The sequence below is a fragment of the Mytilus trossulus genome, unplaced genomic scaffold (genome assembly GCF_036588685.1).
Source record: "Mytilus trossulus isolate FHL-02 unplaced genomic scaffold, PNRI_Mtr1.1.1.hap1 h1tg000210l__unscaffolded, whole genome shotgun sequence".
In the NCBI taxonomy this organism is placed as follows: domain Eukaryota; kingdom Metazoa; phylum Mollusca; class Bivalvia; order Mytilida; family Mytilidae; genus Mytilus; species Mytilus trossulus.
In genome coordinates this window covers 245,690-272,184 of record NW_026963310.1, presented here as the reverse complement: position 1 = coordinate 272,184, position 26,495 = coordinate 245,690, and the positions used below count along the sequence as shown (strand labels likewise).

Here is a 26,495-nt window from a genome sequence, read left to right as displayed (position 1 = left end):
TTAAAAATAACTATCAATGACTATGTGATCATATTGGCCGATAATTTGTGATCATGTGATTATGTGATGCCTTGGACACCACCATGTGGGGTCTCATTATCACATGGCATTATCAGAATCATTTTCAGATTTGATTTGTCTATATCACTATATACTGTGTTGTTTGTCTACGTTTCTAAGGCATTGGAAAACGAATAGAATACAATCGTGAAATATTTTTTTTCTTTCTCTCAAATTTGCCGAATTGCCATAGAAACATACTACGAACAGACTTGCGATTCTAGCCATTTATAAGGAATCGTATCAGCTATCCTAGCAATCAGCTAACCTCGGGTGATTTCTCTTTATCTATCCACACTATAGTCACAATAGTGTTATACTTAAAATCCAGAAATCAAAATGCAGGATTTTTCATGATTCCATTTAAGAACAGTTGTCGTCGATAATTACGTGATTTATAAAAAAACAACTGTAAAGAGAGATGGGTTCCTAAACATCCACAACATCTCTTAAATGAAAGACGTGAGTCAATCGTTAACATAAGTGTTGCCCTCCGAACAAAGACAAATGCTAGGTTCATGGATAAAGGATGGAATATTTGCCCTTATGATGTCACATAGGACAACTTTGATATGAACAGATTCCTTAATATCATCGATGCATGTAATACTCTATTACCGTCCTCTGTGAAAAAATATAAGAACTTCCCATAGGCACTGACAAATTCATATAATAACCTATTAAGTTTACTGGTTGGTAGATTCTTATAGACTCTATATATATATAGAAATAAGAAGATGTGGTATAAGTGTCAATGAGACAACTCACCATCCAGTCCAAATGTGTAAAAGGTTTGAAATTATAGATCAAAGTACGACCTTCAACACGGAGCATTGGCTCACACCAACAACGGTCTAATCTATTAAGATAAAAACGTGAAACGAGACTGAACAATAAGTCTTAAGAATCAAACCAATATATGACAACCAGTGAACAACGAGTACCTGAATAAGTAAAGGTGGTAACAAATGCATCTGTTTTAAACGCTTAAACAGGCGTCAACCTTCACCCTAACTTGAAATAGTAACTGTAATATAATAACATAAAAAGACACACTGTTACATATCAATATGAAATGGCTTAACTATATATAACAATAAACATATATTAAGATTTAGAGGGAAAAAATCTTTACCCTTTTTTTTTTAATTTATCGACATTTTTTTTTATTCTTTTAGGAGTAAAAAACACAAAATGTTAGCTGTAGAGAATTCATCCATTAAGGAGGATACCTCGTTAGCTGTCCAGTATGAACCAATCAAGGAAGATAACTCTGGTAAACTTTCTGGTCAAATACCGACGTGATATACTATACTTGTATAACATTTAAGGTCGGAACCACCCTGCAACTCTCTCTAACTCTTTCTTTCTCATAGTTGAAATCAAACAATTCATTTTATTTTATACTTATATAGTATTGCTAAGTAGGTCTAACACAGCTAAAATTCATAAACCTCGTTCTAATGGACAAGATTATATAACTGTCCTAGTCCTGCATGAACATGCATGAAATATTTGCCACTGAACTGTAATCAACCTTTATTTAATCAGTATATAATTGTTTAAAAAAAATCTATGTAAAGTGTATATATTGACACATCTGTTTTCCATAATATAGATACTAGAATTAAGTGTTATAAAGATGGTCTTCAGTATTATGTGTGTTTGGCGCTTACCTTTCGCCGAATATATTTCCTTTCTTCCTAAGAAGTTCCGGTATAACGTCAGTCTCATATGAATAAAGGAACAAGTCTTGCAAGACCCTCATATTTAGTCAAGGTCGTTAAAAACTCCCCTTATCGTAGAGGAGCACAGTTGGTTCTAATGGGAATGTCGATTGTTTGTTGAAAAACACGTCCTCCAAACGTAATTAATACATGTTGCCAAGCAAGAAATGAAGCATCTTATTAATGTCAGTTTCAGAGAAGTTTTTTTTTTGTACTTCAGTTTCTTCCTCACTCAGACAAGATACTCGTATTAACGTTGGCCATTCCTTTTCATGAAATAAAACAAGACCAACTCTTTCAATTTGTCTTTTAGTTTTAACATGTTTAACTAGGGACTACTGGTACATGTGTATTAAGTGTAGACAGGTAGAATTTCACATCATGTGTACTAAGTCTCCGATTGATGTGAATACAATTTCATGGTTATCTATTCTCAACAAAAACTTTCCCATGATTTGTTTTTCTCTCTCGGACAGATGGGATAATGGACGGACGCAACGATTGGAAAAAATGACTCTCTATCATTGAAGTCGGGGCATAACATAGTCAAGCTCACCATAAGATTAAATAAACTCATTGTAGATACCCGGATTAAAATATGATACGCCAGTTTCGCATTTCATCTACAAGAGACTCATCCGTGACGCTAAACTGATTAAAACATCTAAAACAGATCTTGAAAATCAAAATTGAGAATTTAAAAGTATTCGAGGTTTATATAGGGTGCTGGAAGTTTATTTTTTTCGAACCACACTGTATAACGTTCCGAGTGTTGGAGGCGGGATTAATTCTACCTTCGCTATAAGTAACGTTAATATGAAAAACAAACATTCTGGGATAAGCTGATTTAATATTTATTTTATATTGTTTATAGACCCGGTATATAAAGTTAAATATTAATATATGGTCATATAACTTATAAACCAGCTCTTAACACTTTAGGGTTACAATAGGAAGGCGGTATTAGCTTAGGGGTAACAAAGGGACGGTTGTATTAACAAGGTAAGCTTTGTCAACTCAAATTTTATCTTGCAACTTCTCACGCATGCAGCAATCCTACATATCCATAGAATATTTTACGCTAAAGATTTTTTAATAAGAAAATTTAAAGGAACATTTTATCATCTTTTTTATTTTTTTTAAAAGATGCACTTTGTTGCCGTGCAAGTAAGCTTATGTGTCCTCAAATTTATAAATCGGTTTATTTATTTAATTCCTTTTTAATTCTGTGATTTATTATATTAATTATACTTGTTTGTTTATTTATTTCATTTCATTATAATTAGTTAAACTTTATTTTTGGAGAATGGAAAAACATCAGTCTCTAAAAATAACAAAATAGGATTTTACCCTCCGAGTTTTAAATTTATGTATTTTTTTTCCTTTGGTTTTCTTTTGTTTTTGGGGAGGGGAGTGGGAATTTAGTTAGGCAAGGGAATCGTAGAAACATCAGGAGAGTCCTTATGATAAACTGTAAATTATAAATTATGTACCAATGCAAAACCGATCGTTTTTTCCACTTTCAAAAAAAAGTGTTTCGAAAAACATTCAAATGCGGATTCAGACATGGTTTAAACCTCCTAATGACTCAACAAAAAAGGTAAAGTTGAAATTACAACAATTGTTTGTGTCAGAATAATGAATCCCACCGAGCATAGCCCAACAATGAATCCCCCTAACAAGAAACCCTGGATCCGCACCTAAGGAACAGATTGTAAATAGGGACGGATTCATTTATCTAATTTAAGTTGCCCGATATCTGTCATCTTAGTCGCTGAATGTCTGTAATGGTAATCGTTGGATGTCTGTAATGCTAGTCGATATTTGTATGTAATGTAAGTCGCTGGATGTCTGTCATGTAAGTCAATGGATGTATGTCATGTAAGTCGTTGGATGTCTGTAATGTAAGTCAATGGATATGTGTCATGTAAGTCACTGGATGTCTGTCGTGTTAGTTGCTTGTTATCTGTCATGTTAGTCGCTGGATGTCTGTAACGTTAGTCGCTGGATGTCTGTAATATAAGTCGATCGTTAAATGTATGTCATGTTAATCGCTGAATGTAAAGTAAGCACCAATCAGTCGATGAAATTAATAATTTTGTCCTACAAACTGCAGATATTGATGTGTAAAAAAGTTAAAATAAGTATGAATAAAGTTCCCTCCCCAACTCCACCACGAAACCCATAATATCAATTGATTGTCCATTCACACGCAAAAAATCAAAAACTTCATACACCTTTTCAAATTGTATGAAGCTAAAGAGCATTTTTTAGGTTCAGTTTAATTCTAACTTAGAAAAGAACATTATAATGCTTATGTTTTTATTACAGATTCAAGATTTGACCCAAAATTTGAGAAAACTTAAAGAGAGGAATAGTTCTTAAATTCTGTTTTGTTTGGCCCATTTGTCTCTTTTAATTATTTTATATTCATAAAGCACCATTGACATTCTTCTATGTTCAAGGATCGGAACAAACAAAGGAACACAAGACAATAAGTGGTACTTTAAATTTAAGATAAGTGTTATCTTAACTGTGAACAAGACTGTTGAAGTGTAACACGACAACATGACATTTGTCTTTTAAAAAATTGTGCCAAATTTATACCAAATAAACTTAAGACATTTTTCCAGACTCCAGATTTGTTTTGCCTTGCGAATGAGAATGAAAGGGAATACAAACGTATTCAAAAGTTTTGAGTTAAAAAAATGCAACATGCAATCCTAAAATGACGAGCAATAATAAACAATAGTGTCGTAAATAATTTCACCATACATGCAACAAATGTTACACTGACCAATTCCATTGACGTAGTCAGAATATATTCTTATGCAGCCTTCTGTAAATTTCCATTCATTTCTATATAAAGAGATTTTTATGACTGATTTTTTTACCGGATATATTTATTTGAAAACCCTACAATTCATTTTAAAGCTTTTGATAATTTTTAGCTTTATTCAGATAAGACATTCGTCCGAGCTATCATCAAAAAAGCCTAGTTGAACAGCTGTTTAACAGAAACCAACCAACAAAAATTAAAAGGAGACTTATTCATAATAACATATTCTTTTCCTTTTATTACTATTCAGCACTCAATCAACACAACTAAAGATATTGTGTCATTATACTGAGTCGAGCAGTGATATCACTACTGATGTCACTATATTGCACCGGACACTGCATGGTGTTACTATACCGCACTGAACCCTGATGACACTATATACCGCCACTACTGATGTCACGATACTGCACCGGACACTGGTGCCACTCTACCGCGTCGGGTGCTTCTGTCACTATAACGTACCGCGGCAACGATGTCAGTTTACCGCACCGGACACTGATGTCATTATCTCGCGTTATACACTGATGCCACTATTCTGCGCCGGGTACTTATGGCTTTATACAACAAAGGGACGGACGTAACTATACCGCGACGGGCACTGGTGTACCTATAAAGCGCCGGCCACCGATTTTATTTTACCGCGCGGGACATTGGTGTCATGTCACTATAGTGTGCCGGACACTGTTGTCACTGTGCGTGCGTAAGATCTTATTTCTGTTTGCAGCCAAACAAAGTATACAAAAGTCAAATTAACGTATAGTTCTGATAAAGGTAAAATGTAAATTACCTTTGAGAAAACTATCCCATCCAACAGAGACCAAATGACATAGATATAGGACTAAAGCCTGCGTGATAGGTTGCAAAATGTATTGTTGAGCAAGATTGGAATTAACGCTCCAGTTTAAGCACTTTATCTTTACGGGCTGTATATAAATCTGATCTTAACTAAATGTTCACATGATTCAAAACAAGTGTTTTATCACAAATAGACGTTTAACTAAAGATAGGAGATAAATTAACCAGTATTTAAACAAAAATGAACTGATTTTATCACTTATTATACAAACTTGAATTACCCCCCTACAAGATATCCAAAGACCGAAACGTTCCTGTCAACAATATAAATGCATGATTTAGGAAGAACTATCTTGTAATATGGACGATCAAAAATTTCTACGCTAGGTGGTCTCATTCAAATTGAAAAGTTGAAATGTTAGATAAAAATTTAGTTGAACGTTCATGTTTATTATTTATACTACTGCATTATGGACCGGGTAAACACCGGCTGTATTTGCTCGAAATATCATATACTAGTAACAAACAAATAGCTCAATAACCAACTAGATACATATGTCGGAAATATTATATGATGAACAATAAGCTCAATAGCTGACGGGATACAAATGTTCAAAATATTAAACAATTAATGATAGCTGACCGGAAACATATGTGCGAAAAATGATATAGTTAACAAATAGCTCAATAGCTGATCGGATATATATGTTTTAAACATTATATAATTAACGAATAGCTCAACAGCTGAATGGATACATATGTGCGAAATATTTTTTAAATGATCGAAAATCTCGATAGCTGACCGGATATATATGTGCGATATATTATATAATGACCGAATACCTCAATAACTGACCGGATACATGAGTGCGAAATATTATATAGTTAACAAAAGGCTCAATAGCTCACCTGATACATGTGTTAAATGTTATATAATCAACGAACAGCTCGATAGCTTACCGGAAACATATGTGCTTAATATCAAATAATGATCGAATGGCTCGATAGCTGACCAGATACATATGTGTTTAATATTATATAATTAACGAACAGCTCGATAGCTGACCTGATACACATGTGCGAAATATAATATAATGATCGAATAGATCGATAGCTGACTGGATACAAAATCGGATTTATCGATAAATATACCGACATAGACAACGATTAGTGACCATGCAAATACATGAACATTGTGGTTTAAACCAGGGAGCTACTTTATAACTATTTCAAATATTACATAAATGTGACTCGATAACACGGTTACATTAAGTCACGATAATATAAACAAAATATAAACATATGGAACCGACAGAAAATCTATCAAAAACTGTGAAAACAACTATCAAGCGACAAATGCTTACTGCTCCCGAGGGACCAAATCTTCCGCGAATAAGATTACCTAAAATAAACCGTCAGACCCGTACAGCACCTATTGTCAAACACGAACACAATGAATTCAGTGTTGCTCTTACCTCACCGAAGTCCGACACCAAAGTATCAGTGTTAAAACACGCACACAATGAACTCTGGGTATCTCGTACCTCACCCAGGTTCGACACCAAACCTGATACTGACAGGACTTCTTACAGTGACAATTATTTACCGCCTATATCAGGGTACTACAAGAATAATTACATCCCTCCTACTTTAAAGCTTTGTAATAAGTGTCAACATTTTTGGAGATATTTTCGTAAGTAGTTATAAGTTTTCATTTAGAAATCAAGATATTTCTCAACATATATACCTACTATGTCATTGCAATGGTGTGGTAACTTTAACTCGCCATTCAAGTTGAGTTACACAACAATCAATCAATCAATCAATCAATGCTGATCTATGCTTTTTATATGCGAACATTTGCATAGGATATTTATCTCAAGTACATTATACTCTCAAATTGTATGAATCATTTGCTCGTTGTGTTATGTACGTTTCGTATGTTCGTCTTTCATGTTCATGGACTATTTCATATGTTCGTCTTTCAGGTTCATGGACTATTTCATATGTTCGTCTTTCAGGTTCATGTACTATTTCATATGTTCGTCTTCCAGGTTCATGGACTATTTCATTTGTTAGTCTTTCAGGTTCATGGACTATTCCGTATGTTAGTCTTTCAGGTTGATGGACTATTTCATAATTTCGTCTTTCCTTGTTCATGAAAAATATTTCACCTGTTCGGCTTTCCAGGTTCATGGACTATTTCATTTGTTCGTCTTTCAGGTTCATGGACTATTTCAAATGTTCGTCTTTCAGGTTCATGGACTATTTCAAATGTTCGTCGTTCCTTGTCCGTGGAATATATTTCACCTGTTCGGCTTTCCAGGTTCATGGACTATTTCATTTGTTCGTCTTTTAAGGTTCATGGACTATTTCATATGTTCGTCTTCCAGGTTCATGGATTATTTCATTTGTTCGTCTTTCAGGTTCATGGACTATTTCATGTGTTCGTCTTTCAGGTTGATGGACTATTGCATATGTTCAACTTCCAGATTCATGGACTATTTCATGTGTTCGTCTTTCAGGTTGATGGACTATTTCATATATTCGTCTTTCAGGTTCATGGACTATTTCATTTGTTAGTCTTTCAGGTTCATGGACTATTTCATATGTTCGTCTTTCAGGTTCATGGACTATTTCATTTGTTAGCCTTTCAGGGTTCATGGACTATTTCATATGTTCGTTTTTCAGGTTGATGGACTATTTCATATGTTCGTCTTTCCTTGTTCGTGGAATATATTTCACTTGTTCGGCTTTCCAGGTTCATGGACTATTTCATATGTTCGTCTTTCATGTTCATGGACTTTTTCATAGGTTCGTCTTTAAGGTTCATGAATTATTACATTTGTTCGTCTTTCAGGTTGATGGACTATTTCATATGTTCGTCTTTCGGGTTGATGGACTCTTTCATATGTTCGTCTTGCAGGTTCATGGACTATTTCATTTGTTAGTCTTTCAGGTTCATGGACTATTTCATATGTTCGTCTTTCATGTTAATGGACTATTTCATTTGTTTGTCTTTCAGGTTCATGGACTTTTTCCTTTGTTCGTCTTACATGTTCAATGACTATTTCATTTGTTCGTCTTCCAGGTTCATGGACTATTTCATTTGTTCGTCTTTCAGTTCCATGGACTATTTCATCTGTTCGTCTTTCCTTGTTCGTGGAATATATTTTACCTGTTCGGCTTTCCAGGTTCAAGGACTATTTCATCTGTTCGTCTTTTCATGTTCATTGACTTTTCGTATGCCCGTCTTTTTTTCCAGGTTCATGGACTTTTTTTGGACTATTTCATCTGTTCGTCTTTCTAGATTTGTAAACCATTCCATACGTTCACCTCTCCTGGTTCATGAACCATTTTATTGCATCGCTCTCTCATTAACATGAACCGTCTCTTTTAACAGTTGTCTCATATATATATATGTGAACATTGTCATGTGATCGTGGTAGATTGCCGTGTGTGAGTACTTGCATGGGATTGTTAACTCAGGTACAATTATATATATATTAATAGTATATCTTATAGCTTAACATACAGGGTGGCAATAAATATTCTGAAACACAAAAAGCGGATAATAATTGTATGCAAAAGCTGAAATTAATTTTCCCATGGCAAAGCATATCAATAAAAAGGTTACTTGTCCCCCTTCCCCAAAAATATCAATTGATCGTCCCATTATTATACGGTATGTGTTTTGTTCGTTGCTGAAGGCCGCGCGGGGACATATATAGTTGCGTAGGTCTTCTGTGTATAAGTTTGTCATTGACAATCTTACCACAATTATATACTTACTTCCATGAGACAACAAAAACATGTGATTTATATAAAATCAATATTTTTATATTTTTCAATTTATATCAAATCATTATTTTGATATTTTTCAATAAACTTACATATATTTTTATTGCGACTTAATCGTGATAAGAAAATATCAATTAATGTGGATAAAAATGCCACAATTGTTTACAAAAAACAGTCACGTTGCACTTTATAGTATTTAAATAGAAACATTTTGATTATGTGTTGTCCGTTATTTAAATATTTGTTTGTTTAAATTGATATTAATCTTTATTTGACAAGTTATTGTCGTGCTTAAAATAAATATTGTTTGTCCTCGGTATTTTGTTGTCATAAGTTAATGCAGTTCGATCTATAGGAGGGGGTTCTTAGGAGAGGGGTCTTAAGAGGGGGGTCTCAACGATGCAAAAAATAAGTTAATGCAGTCCGATCAATAGGAGGGGGTTCTTAGGAGAGGGTTAGTATAAAAGGGGGTCTCAACGATGCAAACAATAAGTTAATGCAGTCCGATCAATAAGAGAGGGTTCTTATGAGGGGGTCTCAATGATGCAAAATAACATCGGGATTTTTTAATGATATACTGTCGAAAATAAAGATGCCGAAACAAAATGCCCCTAAGGGGTTTGAAATTAAAATCAAAACAATGATTAAAATGATAAAAAAAAACAAGGGGTAGAAAATAGACGAGAAAGGGTTTAAAGAAGAAATGGAGGGAAACGTTTTCCATCTAAAATGAGCATCAACAAAAGGAACTAAGAAATAAGATTACTAGATAAAACCTCTTATTTTGACCACCGTAGGGACACAACTAGAGATAGAGTAAAAATGAAACATCTAAAAGAATATAAATATCTGCGAACAAGAATAGAAGGATAGAAAAACGCATAAAGCATCAAAAATTGTGGGAAATAAAAATTATTAAGTTATAATAATAATGAGAAGGTATGAACTACCGTGACACACACATAAGTGTCAGAGGGAAAGAGATATTTCACAAGGAATGTCAATTCACCTGAAAAGACATAAAAAAAAAATGGATGAAAAATTAAGGATTAAACGAAGTTCAGTTGAATTGAAACTAGAAGCGAAACGTTTGATAGCATTTGGGGAAAAAAGGAATGTGAAGACAAGATGGAGAGAAAAAAAAAAGAGAAAGAAAGAGATTACGAACCTTGATAAACCTCAATACATGATTTTATATATAACGTAATAAATCAATTACATTTTATATATACTAAGATTTGGAAATTGATCCAGGTTGGTATAGAATCATAACTTGATATCTATTGATAAACCGTAATAGATCTTCTATCTCTGTAAAGATCCTGTGACCCTTTACCACGAATGTCAAATTTTATACATTATGATAATATTTGTTATAACTCAATGTTATATATTAGCCTGAGTTAAGCAATCAGTCCAAAGTTTCATTTTAATACGAAACATGCTAATTAGTATAAGTCTTGATGGATTTTAAAGTTCGACAACAATGAAAATGTTTACAGACGGAAGAAAATATGCTTAATATTGTTTATCTTACAGAATAATTATACAAACACGAGTCTTATTCTCAATAATCTAGTTTGTTTACTCTGTGAGGAATTTATAAAAGATGAGATGAATGTTTTCTTAATATCAAACTTACATTGAATTGAGTTCTAGAAATTCCTCTTCGTGGCATGAAAGAAGATTAAGTGCAAGAATATTCATCAAATTCGAACACACCCAAATAACCGGAAAATAATATTTTTACCGGTTGTCATAGAGACCAAAATGAGTGTTTACCTTGGTTTAGGACGACGTCGTAAGACATACTACGTCAGTGTACAGGAAGTGGTTGACGTTGTTAACAATTTGCCACCCGAGGTAAGATATTTTTATTTTTATATTCAAGGTACTCAAGAACTTACTTTAATGGCAGCAGTTTCTGGCGAAAATGTAGATCTATATGACGTCAGAAAAACACAGCGTCGATTGAAAGTTTTGATAAACGTCAATGATGTTGATTCTCCCCAACGATACCCCGTAAGTATAAAACATAGTATCATTCTCCCCAACGGTACCCCGTAAGTATGCGACAAATTATCATTCTCCCCAACGTTACCCCGTAAGTATGCAGCATTTCATCATTCTTTCCCAACGGTACCCCGTAAGTATGCAACATATCATCATTCTCCCCAACGGTACCCCGTAAGTATGCAACATATCATCATTATCCCCAACGGTGCCCCGTAAGTATGCAACATATTACTATTCTCCCCCAAGGGTACCCCGTAAGTATCCTTTTCCCACTTGGTACCCCGTAAGTATTCAATATGTTAACATTCTCCCCAACGGTACCCCGTAAGTATGCAACATATCATCATTATCCCCAACGGTGCCCCGTAAGTATGCAACATATTACTATTCTCCCCCAAGGGTACCCCGTAAGTATCATTTTCCCACTTGGTACCCCGTAAGTATTCAATATGTTAACATTCTCCCCAACGGTAACCCGCAAGTATGCATCATATATCATCATTCTTCCCAACGGTTCCCCGTAAATATGCAACATATCATCATTCTTCCATCATAAAAACAGTATCTTTATTAGATTTAAGTTTACCTTGACTATGAGAAATGTCATTTACTTGGAATAGGACACCGCTACCTAAGTATACAAACGATACACTATGTTAAAAATATGATATAATTTCTGTTTGGTCGATTTTTGCCTCAGACGAATGCATGCACAATAATTATTGATCATATGATTACCGATTTGAAATTTAATTGCTATTAAAAGAACAAAAAATGTCAATTTCTTGTTCCTAATTTGATCCCAAATTTTCATGTTTGATTTTTATCATCTAAATTACAAAAATTATTTGGTTTTTAAATGTAGAAAAGAGGCATTGCGAATTGATATTGGCTAGGTGTTTTTCTTGAGATTTTTTGGGTTGGTTTTAAGCTACAATGGATATTGCCGTCTTATATATTGTTAATTTTGTTTCGTTTATTTTGTTTTGTTTTTAAATTGAAGATATCTTGAAGCAGAAATTATATATTGCGGGTCTCTAATGTCAAATATTTAAAGCGCCAAGCAAAGATAAGCAAAAAAGCCTTACATTCGATCTTAGTTTCTTTTTTTCTAAATTTCATAATTCTACTGATGTACCCAGTCCGTATGCATGTTTAGAAATCTGTTTGTATTGTAATTTAACATGAACATAAATATTGACAATCGCAAGAAACAATACATTAAAGTGTCACACCAGTCACCTAAAGAGAGGCAAAAAATATGTACACAATATGTATACCATTACTTCGCCATTCTTAAAAAAAGAGACAAAATATTTTTTTAGTAGGTATATTATTATACACGTCCATGTTCATGTTCAAGGACAAAGAGTACTTTATAAATCGTTCTATCTATACTGATTTTACTTGTCAATGTTTAATATTAAAAAAAATATGTGTTAATATGATTTCCAATGAGACAACTCTCCACAAGAGACCAAAATCATGACACAGATGTTAACAACTATAGTTCACCGTACGGCCTTCACCAATGAGCAAAGTTAACTATAATACGTCCCGAAATGACATTGTAAAAGAATTCCAACGAAAAAACTAACGGCATTAATTATTTACTAAAAATGAACGAAAAAGGTGCGGGAATTTCTCGCTACATTGAAGACCTGTTGGTGACCTTCTGCTGTTGTTTTTTATTTGGTCGGGTTGTTGTCTCTTTGACACATTCCCCATTTCCATTCTCAATTTTATGTAACACATAAACAAACGATGATTGGTTTTTTTTCGTAAACACGACTATTAAAAATAACAATTTCTTGAGAAACAAAACATTCGCCTACTACTTAGTCATTCTTCAAAATAGAGACAAAAACGTTTTACATGCTGTGGTGTAACGTCTATTATTATACACGGTACACGCTTAATATGTTTAAGTCTCCTTGTTTTTTCATAAACACGACCATTAAAGATAAAAAAATCTTTTAAAAAAAAACAATTACATTCTAGTATTACGTCATTCTTCAAAAGAAATACAAAAACGTTCTACATGTTATAGTGTACGTATATGTCCATATTTAAGTCTGCTTGTTTTTTTCGCAAACACGACTATTAAAATCACAATTTCGTAAAAGAAAACAATACATTCGAGTTCTTCGTGATTCTTCAAAAGAGAGACAGGAACGTTTTACATGCTAAGATGTTCACGTACGTATATGTACACGGTCTATATTCAAGTTTAACGTATTTCTGTTCTGTAAACAGATGGTAACTCCTTGAGAAACAATACATCATGGTTGTATTAAAAGCTCTTTATCTATTATCTTTAAATTCTTTGTTATTAAGTGGCGTGTATGAAGATGACTCTGCGATAAAGACCTGAATAAAACCTTTTAAGAAGGCGACCCGTTATAGCGGGTCATCTTTTAATACCGTTATAGAGACTGTGGTACGGGTCACATGATAAGGGTCACATGATACAGGTTTACAGTACAGAGATGAACCCATGTATTGTGTACTCAAAATCGCGATAGTCTGATAAGTTTGCTGTGTATTTTATTTAAGACCATTTTATTGTTTTTAGAGAAACAAAAGCTGTCAAATGGTAGAATGTTAGAGGTATAGAATTAGGGGGTTAGATTTAAAACCACATTAAACGAAGTTTTTCTTTTATCTACACTTGAACGAAAATCAATTATTAAGAAATATACTATCATTCTATTGATTTAAGAATTATTTATCTCTTTTTAAAATTCGATTGTAATTTCTTTTGGCACGTACGGAATGAGACAAAATACTCAATTCAGCTGGTCTAATACATGTATATAAACCTCAAATACCCTCGTTTTAGAAATGTTGCCAAAAGGTGTGGACACTGTTCAAATTCTCTATCTGTTACCAACCATCAGTAGTCAATACGGTAACCGCTTGTTAAAATCTTTGTAAAATCATGGTTACTTAAAATATTTCACTTAAATTAACATGGTTTTCGAAGGAATTTTTGGACTCGAACGGAGTAAGAACTTTCAATTTGAAAGAGATAATTGTGTTTTTGGAAATAGAATTAAACCACAAAATTCAGAGGATTTACATCTACCAAGGGTAAATATGTCAAATACTTTATTATGGGCTTAGCTCATTGTTGAAGGCCGTACGGTGACCTATAGTTGTTAATGTTTGTGTCATTTTGGTCTTTTGTGGATAGTTGTCTCATTGGCGATCATACCACATCTTTATTTTTATATTTATTAATAAGATTATAAGTAATTGCGCTGAAACCCAATTGATGGTCTTGTGCTGCTTTTTGGTTAGAATGTTGTCTCTTTGCTAGCCCCATAAATCGTCTCCATTCTATTTCAGTCATCATGGTCATAGATACAACTTAATTGCATAAGTGTACATGTACTAATAATAAAGATAATTATTAGTTCATAAATAATTCAAGATTAATAAACTGTATATAAGTACTTCAAGATTAATAAATTGTATAAACTTCAAGATTACACAAAAAGAAACAGATAAAATTGAGAATGGAAATGGGGATTGTGTCAAAGAGACAACAACCCGACCAAATAAAAAAACAACAGCAGAAGGTCACCAACAGGTCTTCAATGTAGCGAGAAATTCCCGCACCCGGAGGCGTCCTTCAGCTGGCCCCTAAACAAATATATACTAGTATGTAAATCGCTGCGTATACGATCGCTTCGTATAAGATTGCTGCTTACCAGGCTGCGTATGGTGTAATCCAAATGAGTTATTCTCTCCAAATAAGGATATTGTTGTTATGATTATTATTATTATTAATGTTGTGATATTATGATCGCTGCGTATTAAATCTGTCAGCAACATAACTCTTGATGTAGAACGTTTATACTTAACTGTGTGGGCTTACGTTAATATTCGTCTTATTTGGGTTTTTCAGATACGCAGGAAGCCACTCCCACAAAATGTCTGCTACATCTGTAGTCATTTAGATCTCGATGGGAAATATCAACATCCTCATGCTTATCTTTTTCGGAAAGGATTCTTCCATAAATGTAATCACCAAACAAAAACCCCGTATCCGACCTTAATCGAAAGTAGAGATGGCGACCATCCGGAAGATGTCTTTAATTTTAATAAACAATTATCGGATGAAGAATTAAAGTTGAGCGTCAGCGTCCGAGTTAAGTCCCGAAGAGAAGGGAAACAGTATTCACCAGTCCCAATTTACGGACAAACTCATTTCGATACTTCCGTTTTAAACGGTGTGCAATTGGAAAGTCACGTTGGGGAATCAGCAAAATTTCAGTTGCCTTCAATATTTGCCGATGAAGGTAAAACTTCTGGTCCGGTAACTTCCGGTCAAGCTAGTCTACGCAGCAGTCGGAATAGCAGAATATCCGACCAAAAAAGCCATTACAGCAGTCGACAATCGAATCCAAACGAAAATTGGCGAAATAACAGTCGAAATGCGGGTTCGTCTCAAAACTGGAAAAATAACGGTAAAAATAGTGGTAAAAATAGCGGTACATATAGCGGTAAAAATAGCTCAAAACGATCTAACGAAGCGTACAAGATAAACCCAACTATCAGCGATCGTTCATGGTTGGAAGCTGATGGGTACTTGCGCAATGAACCGGAAGAAGAAACCGATGATAGTGAAAATGACGAGGAAGACAAAGAAAATATTGATTCGGAAATTAGACCAAAAAGTTTTAGTGGTCATGAAGAGGAAAAAACACAAGAATCTCATAGGCCGTATTCAGAAAGCGTTATATCTCCAGCGTCTTCTCGTCTTTCTAGACCAAAAGGTGCGAAAAGATCTTCCGATTCCGGAAATGAAGACGAGGGACACCTTAAATACCACCATCGGTCCGATAATGAATCCTTGCCCCATGATGGCTTTTCTATTGCATCACGGGAAAATTCAGTGCAAACACCAGCTCGTTCGCGTATTAATTCTAAATTATCGGACCAAGAGTTGGCACTTATAGGATCGCAAATTTCCCGAAAGAATTCCGAAGATTCTCGAGCCTTATCCCAGTCGTCTTCGTCATTTATCCTCCAGAAATTGGCAGCAAGCAGCATGGCCAATTACTGGTGCAGCTGTCAGGATATTGACTATACTACAGTCAAATGTGAAGAATGTCTGAAAATTGGAGATCATGAAAAATGGTGTGTACACGCTAAGTCTTCTTCTCATCAGGGTAACTGTCCACATTGTGGAAAGCCGATAATGAAAACCAGCAAACGGACATCTAACATGAGCTTCCGGGGTGGTACAAACTCTAAGCAGTCACATCACAGCGAAGAAAAAAGGGTCAAATTTGAGGATGACGACCGTTCGCGAGAAATTCTAGTTAACCACTCAAAAATGTTTGACGGAAAAATAGACGATGGTGAACATGACGAAGTTCGCAAGGTTCAGGACCCCGAAATTTGGACATCAACAGAAAACATTTACGAAAACGGTATAGATCCGAACATACACAAACAAGCTTACTTGAAAGCTCTAGTAGAACTCCGAATGTCACGTCTAAGTAAAATTAACGAATTAGACGAATCGTGGATCTTAGATCGCATATCAAAACCAACTTTTTCTTATTTCAAATTACGCCCCGGACAGGAAAAGGCAAATTCTACAAATCCCGAGGGACAGAAAAACATTGGCCTTACACCAGATCATTCGCATTTACCGACGATGAAAAACTCAATGAAACATATTTTTGGAAAGAATATAAAAGTGGATGAATTTTATCCCGGTGGTAAAAAGAATCCTCTTATAAAATTTACTATGAAACGAGAGAAAAAGCAACAAACTATGCCTATACATAGTGTTGATAAATCTGTGTAAACATTAGCAAAATAGGTGTGAACATCAGCAAATCTTGTGTTAAAACATAAACAAAATGTGTGTATGTATCAACAAAATGTGTGTATATGTCAGCAACAACTGTGTAGATATCAGCAAAAACTGTGTAGATATCAGCAAAAACTGTGTAGATATCAGCAAAATCTGTGTAGATATCAGCAAAATCTGTGAAAACATCAGCAAAGATATCAGCAAAATAAAGTTGCCACTGAGATAGATATATACATATATATCCCTCGCATGTTTGTTTTATTCAATTAGAGTTTGTTTACAGTGGTTTGAATCTTATAATTTTCGTTTTGACGTCTCATAGTGTCTCAGTTTATCTTGTGTTTAAAAAGGGTCTGTTTATTTTAGATAGCAAGAGAGACGTCAATTTTGACTTTGGTGGAGAGTTGTCTTAAGAAATCATACCAAGAAGCGGATATATGGGGTTGGTGTTCCCGCCCTCCCCCTTTTTTAGGGAAAATTTGGTAATTTATATAGGGAATCAAGAAAACATGACAGGAGCGGGTCCCTCATATACAGTCAGTGCACCCCACCCTTTATGAAAACTTCTGGATCCGCCACTGATACCACTTCATTTTATTTTCATAGTTCAATTGAATCAAAGTGATTCCTGTGGGTGTCTTAACTCCACGATCAGCACTAATGGATATTACGTGGGGTTATTTTTTATTGGTGGGGGAATCCTGGTTGGCCATTTAGAACCAACGACTTTCGGCAGGAAAGCTAGCATTCGCAGTCCATCAAGATTAAGAGGCATGTGGTACAGTTAGAGAATTTCTGATAAAATCGAGAATAGAAATGGGAGATTTGTCTAACAGACAACAACCCGGCCAAAGAGAAAACAACCGAAGGCTACCAACGGGTCTTCAACACAGCGAGAAAATCCATTCCACGGGGAGGGCTTCAGCTAGCCCATTAACAAAATGTGTACTACTTCATTGAAAATGAACGTCACTGTAAACTCATAACTTAATAAATGAATTAAAATTTAAAAAAAAACCATACCAGACCTCAATTAAACTGATTGGAAGATTATGTGTACGGGCTGTTAAATGTTTAGACCATACCATCATAGTACAGACCCTATGAGTGAAACCATATAAATACCAACATATGCCATATTTAATGATCTGACAACAGTATCAAAACTATATCTTTTCTACACAACAAGTTATCAAAGGTGCCAGAATTATAATTTAGTACGCCAAACGTGCGTTTCATCTACATAAAACTAATCTGTGACGCTGAGATCAAAATAGTTATACAGCCAAACAAGTAAAAAGTTGAAGAGCATTGAGACCCAAAATTCCCAAAAGTTGTGCAAAATACGGCTCAGGTAATCTATGCCTTGGATAAGAAAATTCTTAGTTTTTTTCGAAAAATTCAAAGTTTTGTAAGTCTGTTTAAAAAATTTGGTAAGCTTTTATTCTACTGTGTAAGTAGAATAAAGTTTTCAGTGTCGAAAAAATGGCACGAAGACAATAATTATATAATTGTAAAGTGTTTTCTTCAGCTTCGGAAGCCAGTACATAGTTGGAACTTTCATTATATATATTAATTTAAGCTGGTAAAAATCTATCTAAAAGATTTTTGTTTGTTACAGAAAAAAGTAAAATCACAAAATACCAAACGCCGAGCAAAATTCAAAAGGAAATTCCTCAATCAAGTAGCAAAATCAAAAGCTCAAACACATTATATGAATTGATAACAACTGTCAAATTCATTACTTGGAACAGGCATTTTCCTAAGTAGAAAGCGGATGGTTAAATCTGGTTTATGGCTAGCTTAACCTCTCACTTGTATGAACATTTTGGTCAAAAAATGGAGTAAGCAGTCAACGTTGTAGATGTCATTATCGAAAATCAAGTTTGTTAAATGTTGGTGAATTACTGATTTCCTTTTGCAGATCCTCACTGTTAAATTTACGTCAAATAAACTCATCATAGATACCAAAACTAAATTTTATATATACGCCAGATAAAAAAGACTCATCAGTGACGCTCGAATCTAAAAAAGTTAAAAAGACCAACTAAAGTACGAAGTTGAAGAGCATTGAGGACGAAAATTCCTAAACGTTTTGCCAAATACAGCTACGGTAATCTATGCCTGAAGTAGAAAAGCCTTAGTATTTCAAAAAATTCAAAATTTAGTAGACAGTTAATTTATAAATATAACAATATCAATGATAATTCATGTCAGCACAAACAGTGCTAACTACTGGGAATGTGATACCCTCGGGGAAATAAATCTCCACCAGCAGTGGCATCGACCCAGTTGTTCAAACTGTACTGATATTATCAGTCGGAACAAAAACAAATTCTTTGGCGAGTTCAATAAGCTAATGTTTGATACGAACAAATGGGCTATTTGTAAGGAGTAATTTTAATTTGTTTTTTCCAACAATTAATTTATATGATGATTACTGAATTAAAAATAGAATATCAAAAAATTGTTAGCTTTTTCTCGTTTTATTCTTTTCGAGCAGTAAGTCCGTTGTTAGTCATGGGTGATGTTACGATACTCATTCCAATTAGTAATTGACGGAGACGATATTAAGGTCCTTTATATGAGGAAAGATTTCGACTCTCGTTCATAAACGATGTTAATGTCTCCTGTATTAACATGGGAATTAGAACCATAAAAGTATTTGGAATTACCAACGAGGTCCATTACGCATTGGAAGACAATATTTTTAATTGGACCAAGAATGATAACTTCAATTTTACTACAACTTTATCGTTTGTCCGACACCATTGTCAATAATTCATGAACAGATACTAGTTCGTGCACCGTGCACAATTTATGCATTTGTTCTTGACAGTATGGTTATATCCTTGTACACATCATTTTGTAACATGAATATCTGTTAAACAAATTCTCTTTTAATTCAAAAATTGAAAATTGAAAATCTTCTAATAAAGTTCTATCTACCAAAGAAAACATTAGACTATCGGAAATTAATATTTCTTTTTTCAAACGTTGTCTTCTAACTACTGTCATTTGGTGAATAACAGCACACTATATAAAAATAAATGCTATATATTTTTTTCTGAATTTGGCATGATCTATGAGCAACATATTTACCCCAAAAGATGTTTTGTTATATAATGTATTTTTACAAAGACTTTTGATGTGTGCGTTATATCTTTTTAGAGGAGCTACTGGTCTTATTCCAGGCATATATTTCCTTAGCCGTATTTGGCACAACTTTTTGGAATTTTGAATCCTCAATGCTTTTTAACTTTGTATTGTTTGGCTTTATAAATATTTTGATATGGGCGTCACTGATGAGTCTTATGTAGACGAAACGCGCGTCTGGCGTACTAAATTATAATCCTGGTACCTCTGATAACTATTTACACCACTGGGTCGATGCCACTGCTGGTGGAAGTTTTGTCCCCGAGGATATCACCATCCCAGTAGTCAACACTTCGGTGTTGACATGAATATCAATAATGTGGTCATTTTTTTTTTATAAATTTCCTGTTAACAAAATTTTAAATTTTTCGAAAAACTAAGGATTTTCTTATTCCAGGCATAGATTTCCTTAGCCGTATTTGGCACAACTTTTGGGAATTTTGAATCCTGAATGCTTTTTAACTTTGTAATTGTTTGGCTTTATAGATAGTTTGATATGAGCGTCACTGATGAGTCTTATGTAGACGAAACGCGCGTCTGGCGTACTGAATTATAATCCTGGTACCTCTGATAACTACTTATATATCTATTAACGCATGATCTGTCTTGATTTAGAACAATACATAAAAAGAAACTCTTACATGACTGTGACTGTGTCCGCTCGCCTTATAATAACAGCCCCTCTGGACATGTTATTACTGGGGATTAAAATATAATTCAACATCTCCGAAAGGAGATTTCACATAGTCCTAAGTTTAGAGAACCACAATACATCTATAAGAACCATAACTTCAAAATAATTATGGATTCCATTGAGGACTACACCAGATCATACAATGTTTGCTAATATGCTTGATCTATATGCCATTTTTGTGCCCTTTTTTTTACAAATTTGAATGGTGTTTGTTTTGTGGTTAAGATTGTAACACAATGTTGACTGCTGTATGTTTGACATTTTTACCTTTTATGTATGTTTGTTTAGGTCACGCATCAATATAATGGAATTTGATGCGACTGAAATACAAGTGAGAGGTTTAGCTAGCTATAAAAACAGGTTCAACCCACCATTGGCTACGTAATAAAATGCCAATACCAAGTCAGGATTATGCTAGTTGTTATCCATTCGTTTTATGTTTTTATGATTTTGATTTTGCCATTTGATTTTGGACTTTCCCTTTCAAATTTTCCTCGGAGTTCAGTATTTTTGTGATTTTACTTTTTATATGACTTTTCAGATGAAATGTTTTTGACGTGAAAGTGACATAACATTGACTCATCTGCCCTTAATACTTCCATGGGAATAGAACCTATTAGTTTATCATTAAGATTAACATAAGTTTGGAAGGCTTGAATAAGTTTACAATTTTTGTAAATCCAAAGGCCAAATAAGATCTCCAATCATACATCTTTCTTTCCTGAAATGTTTATGGATAGTATATATAGAAATGCTAAAAGTGCAATTTAAGTGTTTCATCTCAAAAAGAGTTCGTTGTCTGGACGATTGATAACTACCAAACAAGCCACATACGGATTTTCATTGTATGACTGAAATCGTAACCACACAACGTCTTTGTGGAGAATTATGTCGAGAAGGGAAATAGTGAAATAGGGGAATGTGTTAAAGAGACAACAACCCGATCAAAGAGCAGAAAAACCTTTCCAATATACATATGACTGTGTCCACTCGCCTTATAACTACAGCCCCTCTGGACATGTTATAAATGGGGATTAAAATATAACTCAACATGAAAATCTCCGAAAGGTGATTTCTCATAGTCCTAAGTTACGGGAACCACACCACATCAATTAGAACCATAACTTCTAAATAATTATGGATTCCCTTTAGGACTACAACATATCATGGGCTAAACGAGAAGAAATTGAACTGGACACTAGGTCTGAATGGTTAACACAATCAGATCTCTGATAAAACGTTGCATTCATAAGTTGAAAAACTGTGTGTCATCAGTGACGCTCGAAACAAATATTGTTAAAATTACAAAGTTGAAGAAAATTGAATAATCGACCAAAGACTGTTTTCATCTCCTCATAAGTATGTTGTTGTTCCTGCGGACAAGCTTAAAATAATATCGTCCTTGTATGTAAATCGTTTTACTAAGAATGTCTTGTAAAAGAATTAGGAATAAATAAGCACTCAAGTAATCCCACATGCATTATTTGACAAGGATGAGATTTTGGGGAATCATAAGTTCTTCATGACTTCAATAAACATTACATTGAACAACAAATTGGAGTACTTAAACTTGTTTTTATTGGATACTTAAGCTTCACAAAATTCCGTACAAACTACAGTACATTGCCGGCTCATCTTCATGTTCCACTAAAAAATTGTCCATTAGATTGACTAAAAATTCTGTCTGCAGAGGGTCTTATATATTTTGTTGAATTTGGAGAAAGACTGTTTCAACAAATTGTCGGCATTCCCATAGGAACGAACTGTGTTAAGAATTGCACCTCCTCTTGTCGATCTTTTCCTATTTTCATATGAATCGGAGTTATTTCAGACACTGTTCAAAAACATAAAGATTAAAGAAGCCAGGTTATTCAATTAAACTTTCAGATATATTGATGATGGTCTTTCCATTAACAATCCAAACTTTTCTGATCGGGTTTCGTTAATATATCCCCCAGAACAAGAAATTAAAGAAACAGCAGATACGGCTCCTCTGTCTCATTTTTAGGCTCATACCTCGAATTTGACATACATAGTCATCTCAATACCAGAAACTTTGACAGACGAGACGATTTTGATTTTCAAATTATCAATTTGCTCACCTTAGTAACAATATGCCAACTTCAGTAGCCTGTAATTCAGTGGTTGTCGTTTGTTTATGTGTTACATATTTGTTTTTCGTACATTTTTTATATAAATAAAGACGTTAGTTTTCTCGTTTGAATCGTTTTACATTATCATTTGGGTGGCTTTTTATAGCTGACTATGCGGTATGGGCTTTTCTCATTGTTGATGGCCGTTAATTTCTATGTCATTGTGGTCTCTTGTGGACCATTGTGGACCATTGTCTCATAGGTAATCATACCAAATCGTGTTTTTTTATATGTTTACTTGTATATGGGATATAAATTTCCAAACTTTTTCGGTATTCAAGAGCTTGCAGTTCCTACTCAAACTTTCTTTAGCGTCACCAGTGTCTGAGCAGAAAGATGATGAACCAGAGCTATGTCAAACGTGTCTCGTCCTTTTTCTTAAAAAGTTCATCGGAAGTACCAAGACCTTGTTGATAGATATTCCGTAACAATTTCACAAATAATACACAATGGTCTTGAAGTATATATTCTGCGTACTGACTATGTTTACCATCTTACTACGTGTTATAGTGTTCTTTAATTTGTCTTTATTGATATTACGTTTACTGTTTGGTCTGCTTTTGGTGATATCCATTTGACGTGGCTCTGAACTTATGATCGTGTTGTATGCATTATTTTTCATATTTGCTTTAATTGTCCTTGTGACTTTTAGTTTTTCTTTGATACATATGACGTGGCTTTGTACTTGTGTTATTGTTCTATAAATAAAAAAAAATGTACTCTGTCTTTCATTTTTTCAAATTCTTTGCCCTTTTGTGTTTCTTTTATACATAAAGACGTGGCTCTTTTTTTTTATATATATATATATATATATATAAGAAATACACATTTAACAAATAGACAAGCGGCAATTTATAATCAACATTCTACAGAGGATATGCCTAAATACCTATAGACTTTATAATTTTCGTACTTTGAACGATTTTTTTTTTATATATCTCTACCTGTGTGACGTTGACATTATGACGTCAAACGTGTAATTCCACTTCAGAGTCATGTTGACAAATCATAATCCTGGTACCTTTGATAACTATTGATCTGGCCATTCGGTCCGAATGCTTAAAATCTTTCAATCGATCATGAGTGGATTTAACATACATAAATAAGATTTTTTTTTTAAATAAGAAAGCAATGCATGAGGTTGTTAAATTTGATATATGCCTTTTTGTGCTTCTTTGTTGAATATTTGTTTATTTTAATTGTTATGAAGATACTTTGTGTACTTGTTCGTCATGTCATTATGGTTTATGGTATTCTCGTGTATTTCATTTTTGCTACGTGCCTCGTCTTTATGACTTTTTATGTTTCTTTGTTACATACCGGTATATGACGTGGCTCTGTACTTAAATTATAGTCACTGTATTCTTGTACTATGGTATTTTTTTGTATTCTTGTCTTTAATTTTTGCTTATATGCTTGGCCTATTTGCCATTTTGTGCCTCTTTTTTTTACACATATTTGAATGGGTTTTTTTTGTGGTTAAGATTATAACACAATGTTGACTGCAGTATTTTCGACTTTTTAACCTTTTATGTATGTTTGTTTAGTTCACACATCGTTGTCAATATAACGGAAATTGATGCGACTGAAATACAAGTGAGAGGTTCAGCTAGCTATAAAAGCAGGTTCAGTCCACCATTGCTTACATAAGAAAATACCCGTTCCAAATCAGGAGTATATGACGTATATATATGCTAGTTGTTATCAATTCGTTTAATGTTTTTATGATTTTGATTTTGCCATTTGATTATGGACTTTCCGTTTTGAATTTTCCTCGGAGTTCAGTATCTTTATGATTTTACTTTTTATATGGCTATTTTAGTTCAAAATGCTTATGACGTGAAATTGACATTACATGTGAAAATTCTGCACTAAATACTTCCATGGGAATAAAACCTATTAATTTATCATTAAGATTAACATAAGTTTGGAAGGCTTGAATAAGTTTACAATTTAAGTAAATCCAAAGACAAAATAAGATATCCAATCATACATCTTTCTGTCCTGAAATGTTTATGGATAGTATATATGGAAATGATAAAAGTGCATTTTTTTTTATCGAGTATTACTCAGATCATTGACTGATCGAGTTCCCCTCTAAGAATTGACCATTGATTTCCGTTATTGACTTATCGAGTAATGTTCAAAGCAAGGACTATTGATATCCTCTATTTGACTTATCGAGTACTGCTCAAAACAATGACTATTGATATCCGTTATTTGGCTTATCGAGTATTTCTCAAAGCATCAACTATTGATTTTTGTTATTTGCTAATCGAGTGTTTATCATTGGATTGACTTTCGATTTCCGATATTTGACTTATCGAGTTCTCAATTTATGACTTGATTTTTTATCATTTGACTTATCAAGTATTCCTCAAAGCATTGACTGATTATTGATTGTCTTCACCGACTGATCGAGTACTCAATCATTGGCGACTGATATCCCTTATCGAGTTCTCCCCCACAGCGTTAAATATTGATTTCCGCTATTTGACTTCAAGGCATTGACCGTTGATATCCGTTATTTGACACAAGAAGTACACCTCACAGCGTTGACTATTGATATCCATTGTTTGACACAAGAAGTGCACCTCACAGCGTTGACTATTGATATCCATTGTTTGACGTATCAAGCATTCCTAGTCATTGACTATTGATTCCGTTACTTGACGTTTCAAGTACTCTTTAAAGCGTTGACCACTAAATTCCGATACTTGGCTTATATATATATATATATGGGTTCGACTTATCGAGTTCTCCATTATTGAATTGATTTGTATCACTTGACTTATAGATTTTTCCTCAAAGCATTGACTGACTATAGATTGTCTTCACCGACTGATCGAGTACTCAATCATTGGTAATTGATATCCGTTATTTGACTTATCGAGTACTCCTCACAGCGTTGATAATTGATTTCCGCTATTTGACTTATCGAGTAACCCCAAAGCATTGACCGTTGATATCCATTGCTTAGTTGAAACAACGAGTACTCCTCACAGCATTAACTATTGATATCCGTTGTTTTCTCGTGTGGTTTGAACCCACCCCTACTGAAAAATAGTAATTTTCTGTCTATTTTCCTATCTTAAAACGACCTTGAGAGGTGAACATTGACAACACTGTGGTTCTTTGTCATTCAAGTATTACCCTATAGTTACAGCAGTCAATTCATGCTAACTGGCAGTTTGTGGGCCTTGAGTGATTTGCTTGGGAATTATTATTGTCAAGTCAGGTCTGCCGAAATGTGTTTTTATTGATTTCTGACAAAACGGTGACCAACATTTTACAGACTAGATTCCCATTGGCCATATTATACCTTGTTGTGTTCCTGAACCACCTATGCATGCATTTATGATTATAGTTTATACCTACAGTCACTTGCAGTTACGTAGTGGCCATCAAAAGATGC

At 34.1% G+C, this 26,495-nt stretch overlaps 1 protein-coding gene across 5 annotated transcripts; it reads left to right on the top strand.

Moving 5' to 3' along the window:
• The first annotated feature begins 1,246 nt into the window (after nucleotides 1-1,246).
• Nucleotides 1,247-17,316, top strand: LOC134700973 (uncharacterized). Of its 5 annotated transcripts, none has more exons than XM_063562114.1 (3): nucleotides 1,247-1,336; nucleotides 11,117-11,247; nucleotides 15,155-17,316. In XM_063562114.1, exons 1-3 carry the CDS (start codon nucleotides 1,255-1,257, stop codon nucleotides 17,066-17,068), a joined length of 2,127 nt encoding a protein of 708 aa, XP_063418184.1. In that variant the 5' UTR covers nucleotides 1,247-1,254; the 3' UTR covers nucleotides 17,069-17,316. The 5 variants fall into 5 exon arrangements, with proteins under 5 accessions (XP_063418184.1, XP_063418186.1, XP_063418188.1 ...); XM_063562116.1 differs by lacking the exon at nucleotides 1,247-1,336 and adding an exon at nucleotides 2,699-2,789; XM_063562118.1 differs by lacking the exon at nucleotides 1,247-1,336 and adding an exon at nucleotides 6,939-7,117.
• The last annotated feature ends 9,179 nt before the right edge of the window (nucleotides 17,317-26,495 follow it).

What these genes read in the sequence shown, in the direction of transcription:
- LOC134700973 (XM_063562114.1), top strand. Translation starts at nt 1,255, where the DNA reads ATGTTAGCTGTAGAGAATTCATCCATTAAGGAGGATACCTCGTTAGCT. An exon ending in AATCAAGGAAGATAACTCTG is followed by an intron (nt 1,337 to 11,116) that starts GTAAACTTTCTG and finishes TTTATATTCAAG; the next exon opens with GTACTCAAGAACTTACTTTA. An exon ending in ATTCTCCCCAACGATACCCC is followed by an intron (nt 11,248 to 15,154) that starts GTAAGTATAAAA and finishes TGGGTTTTTCAG; the next exon opens with ATACGCAGGAAGCCACTCCC.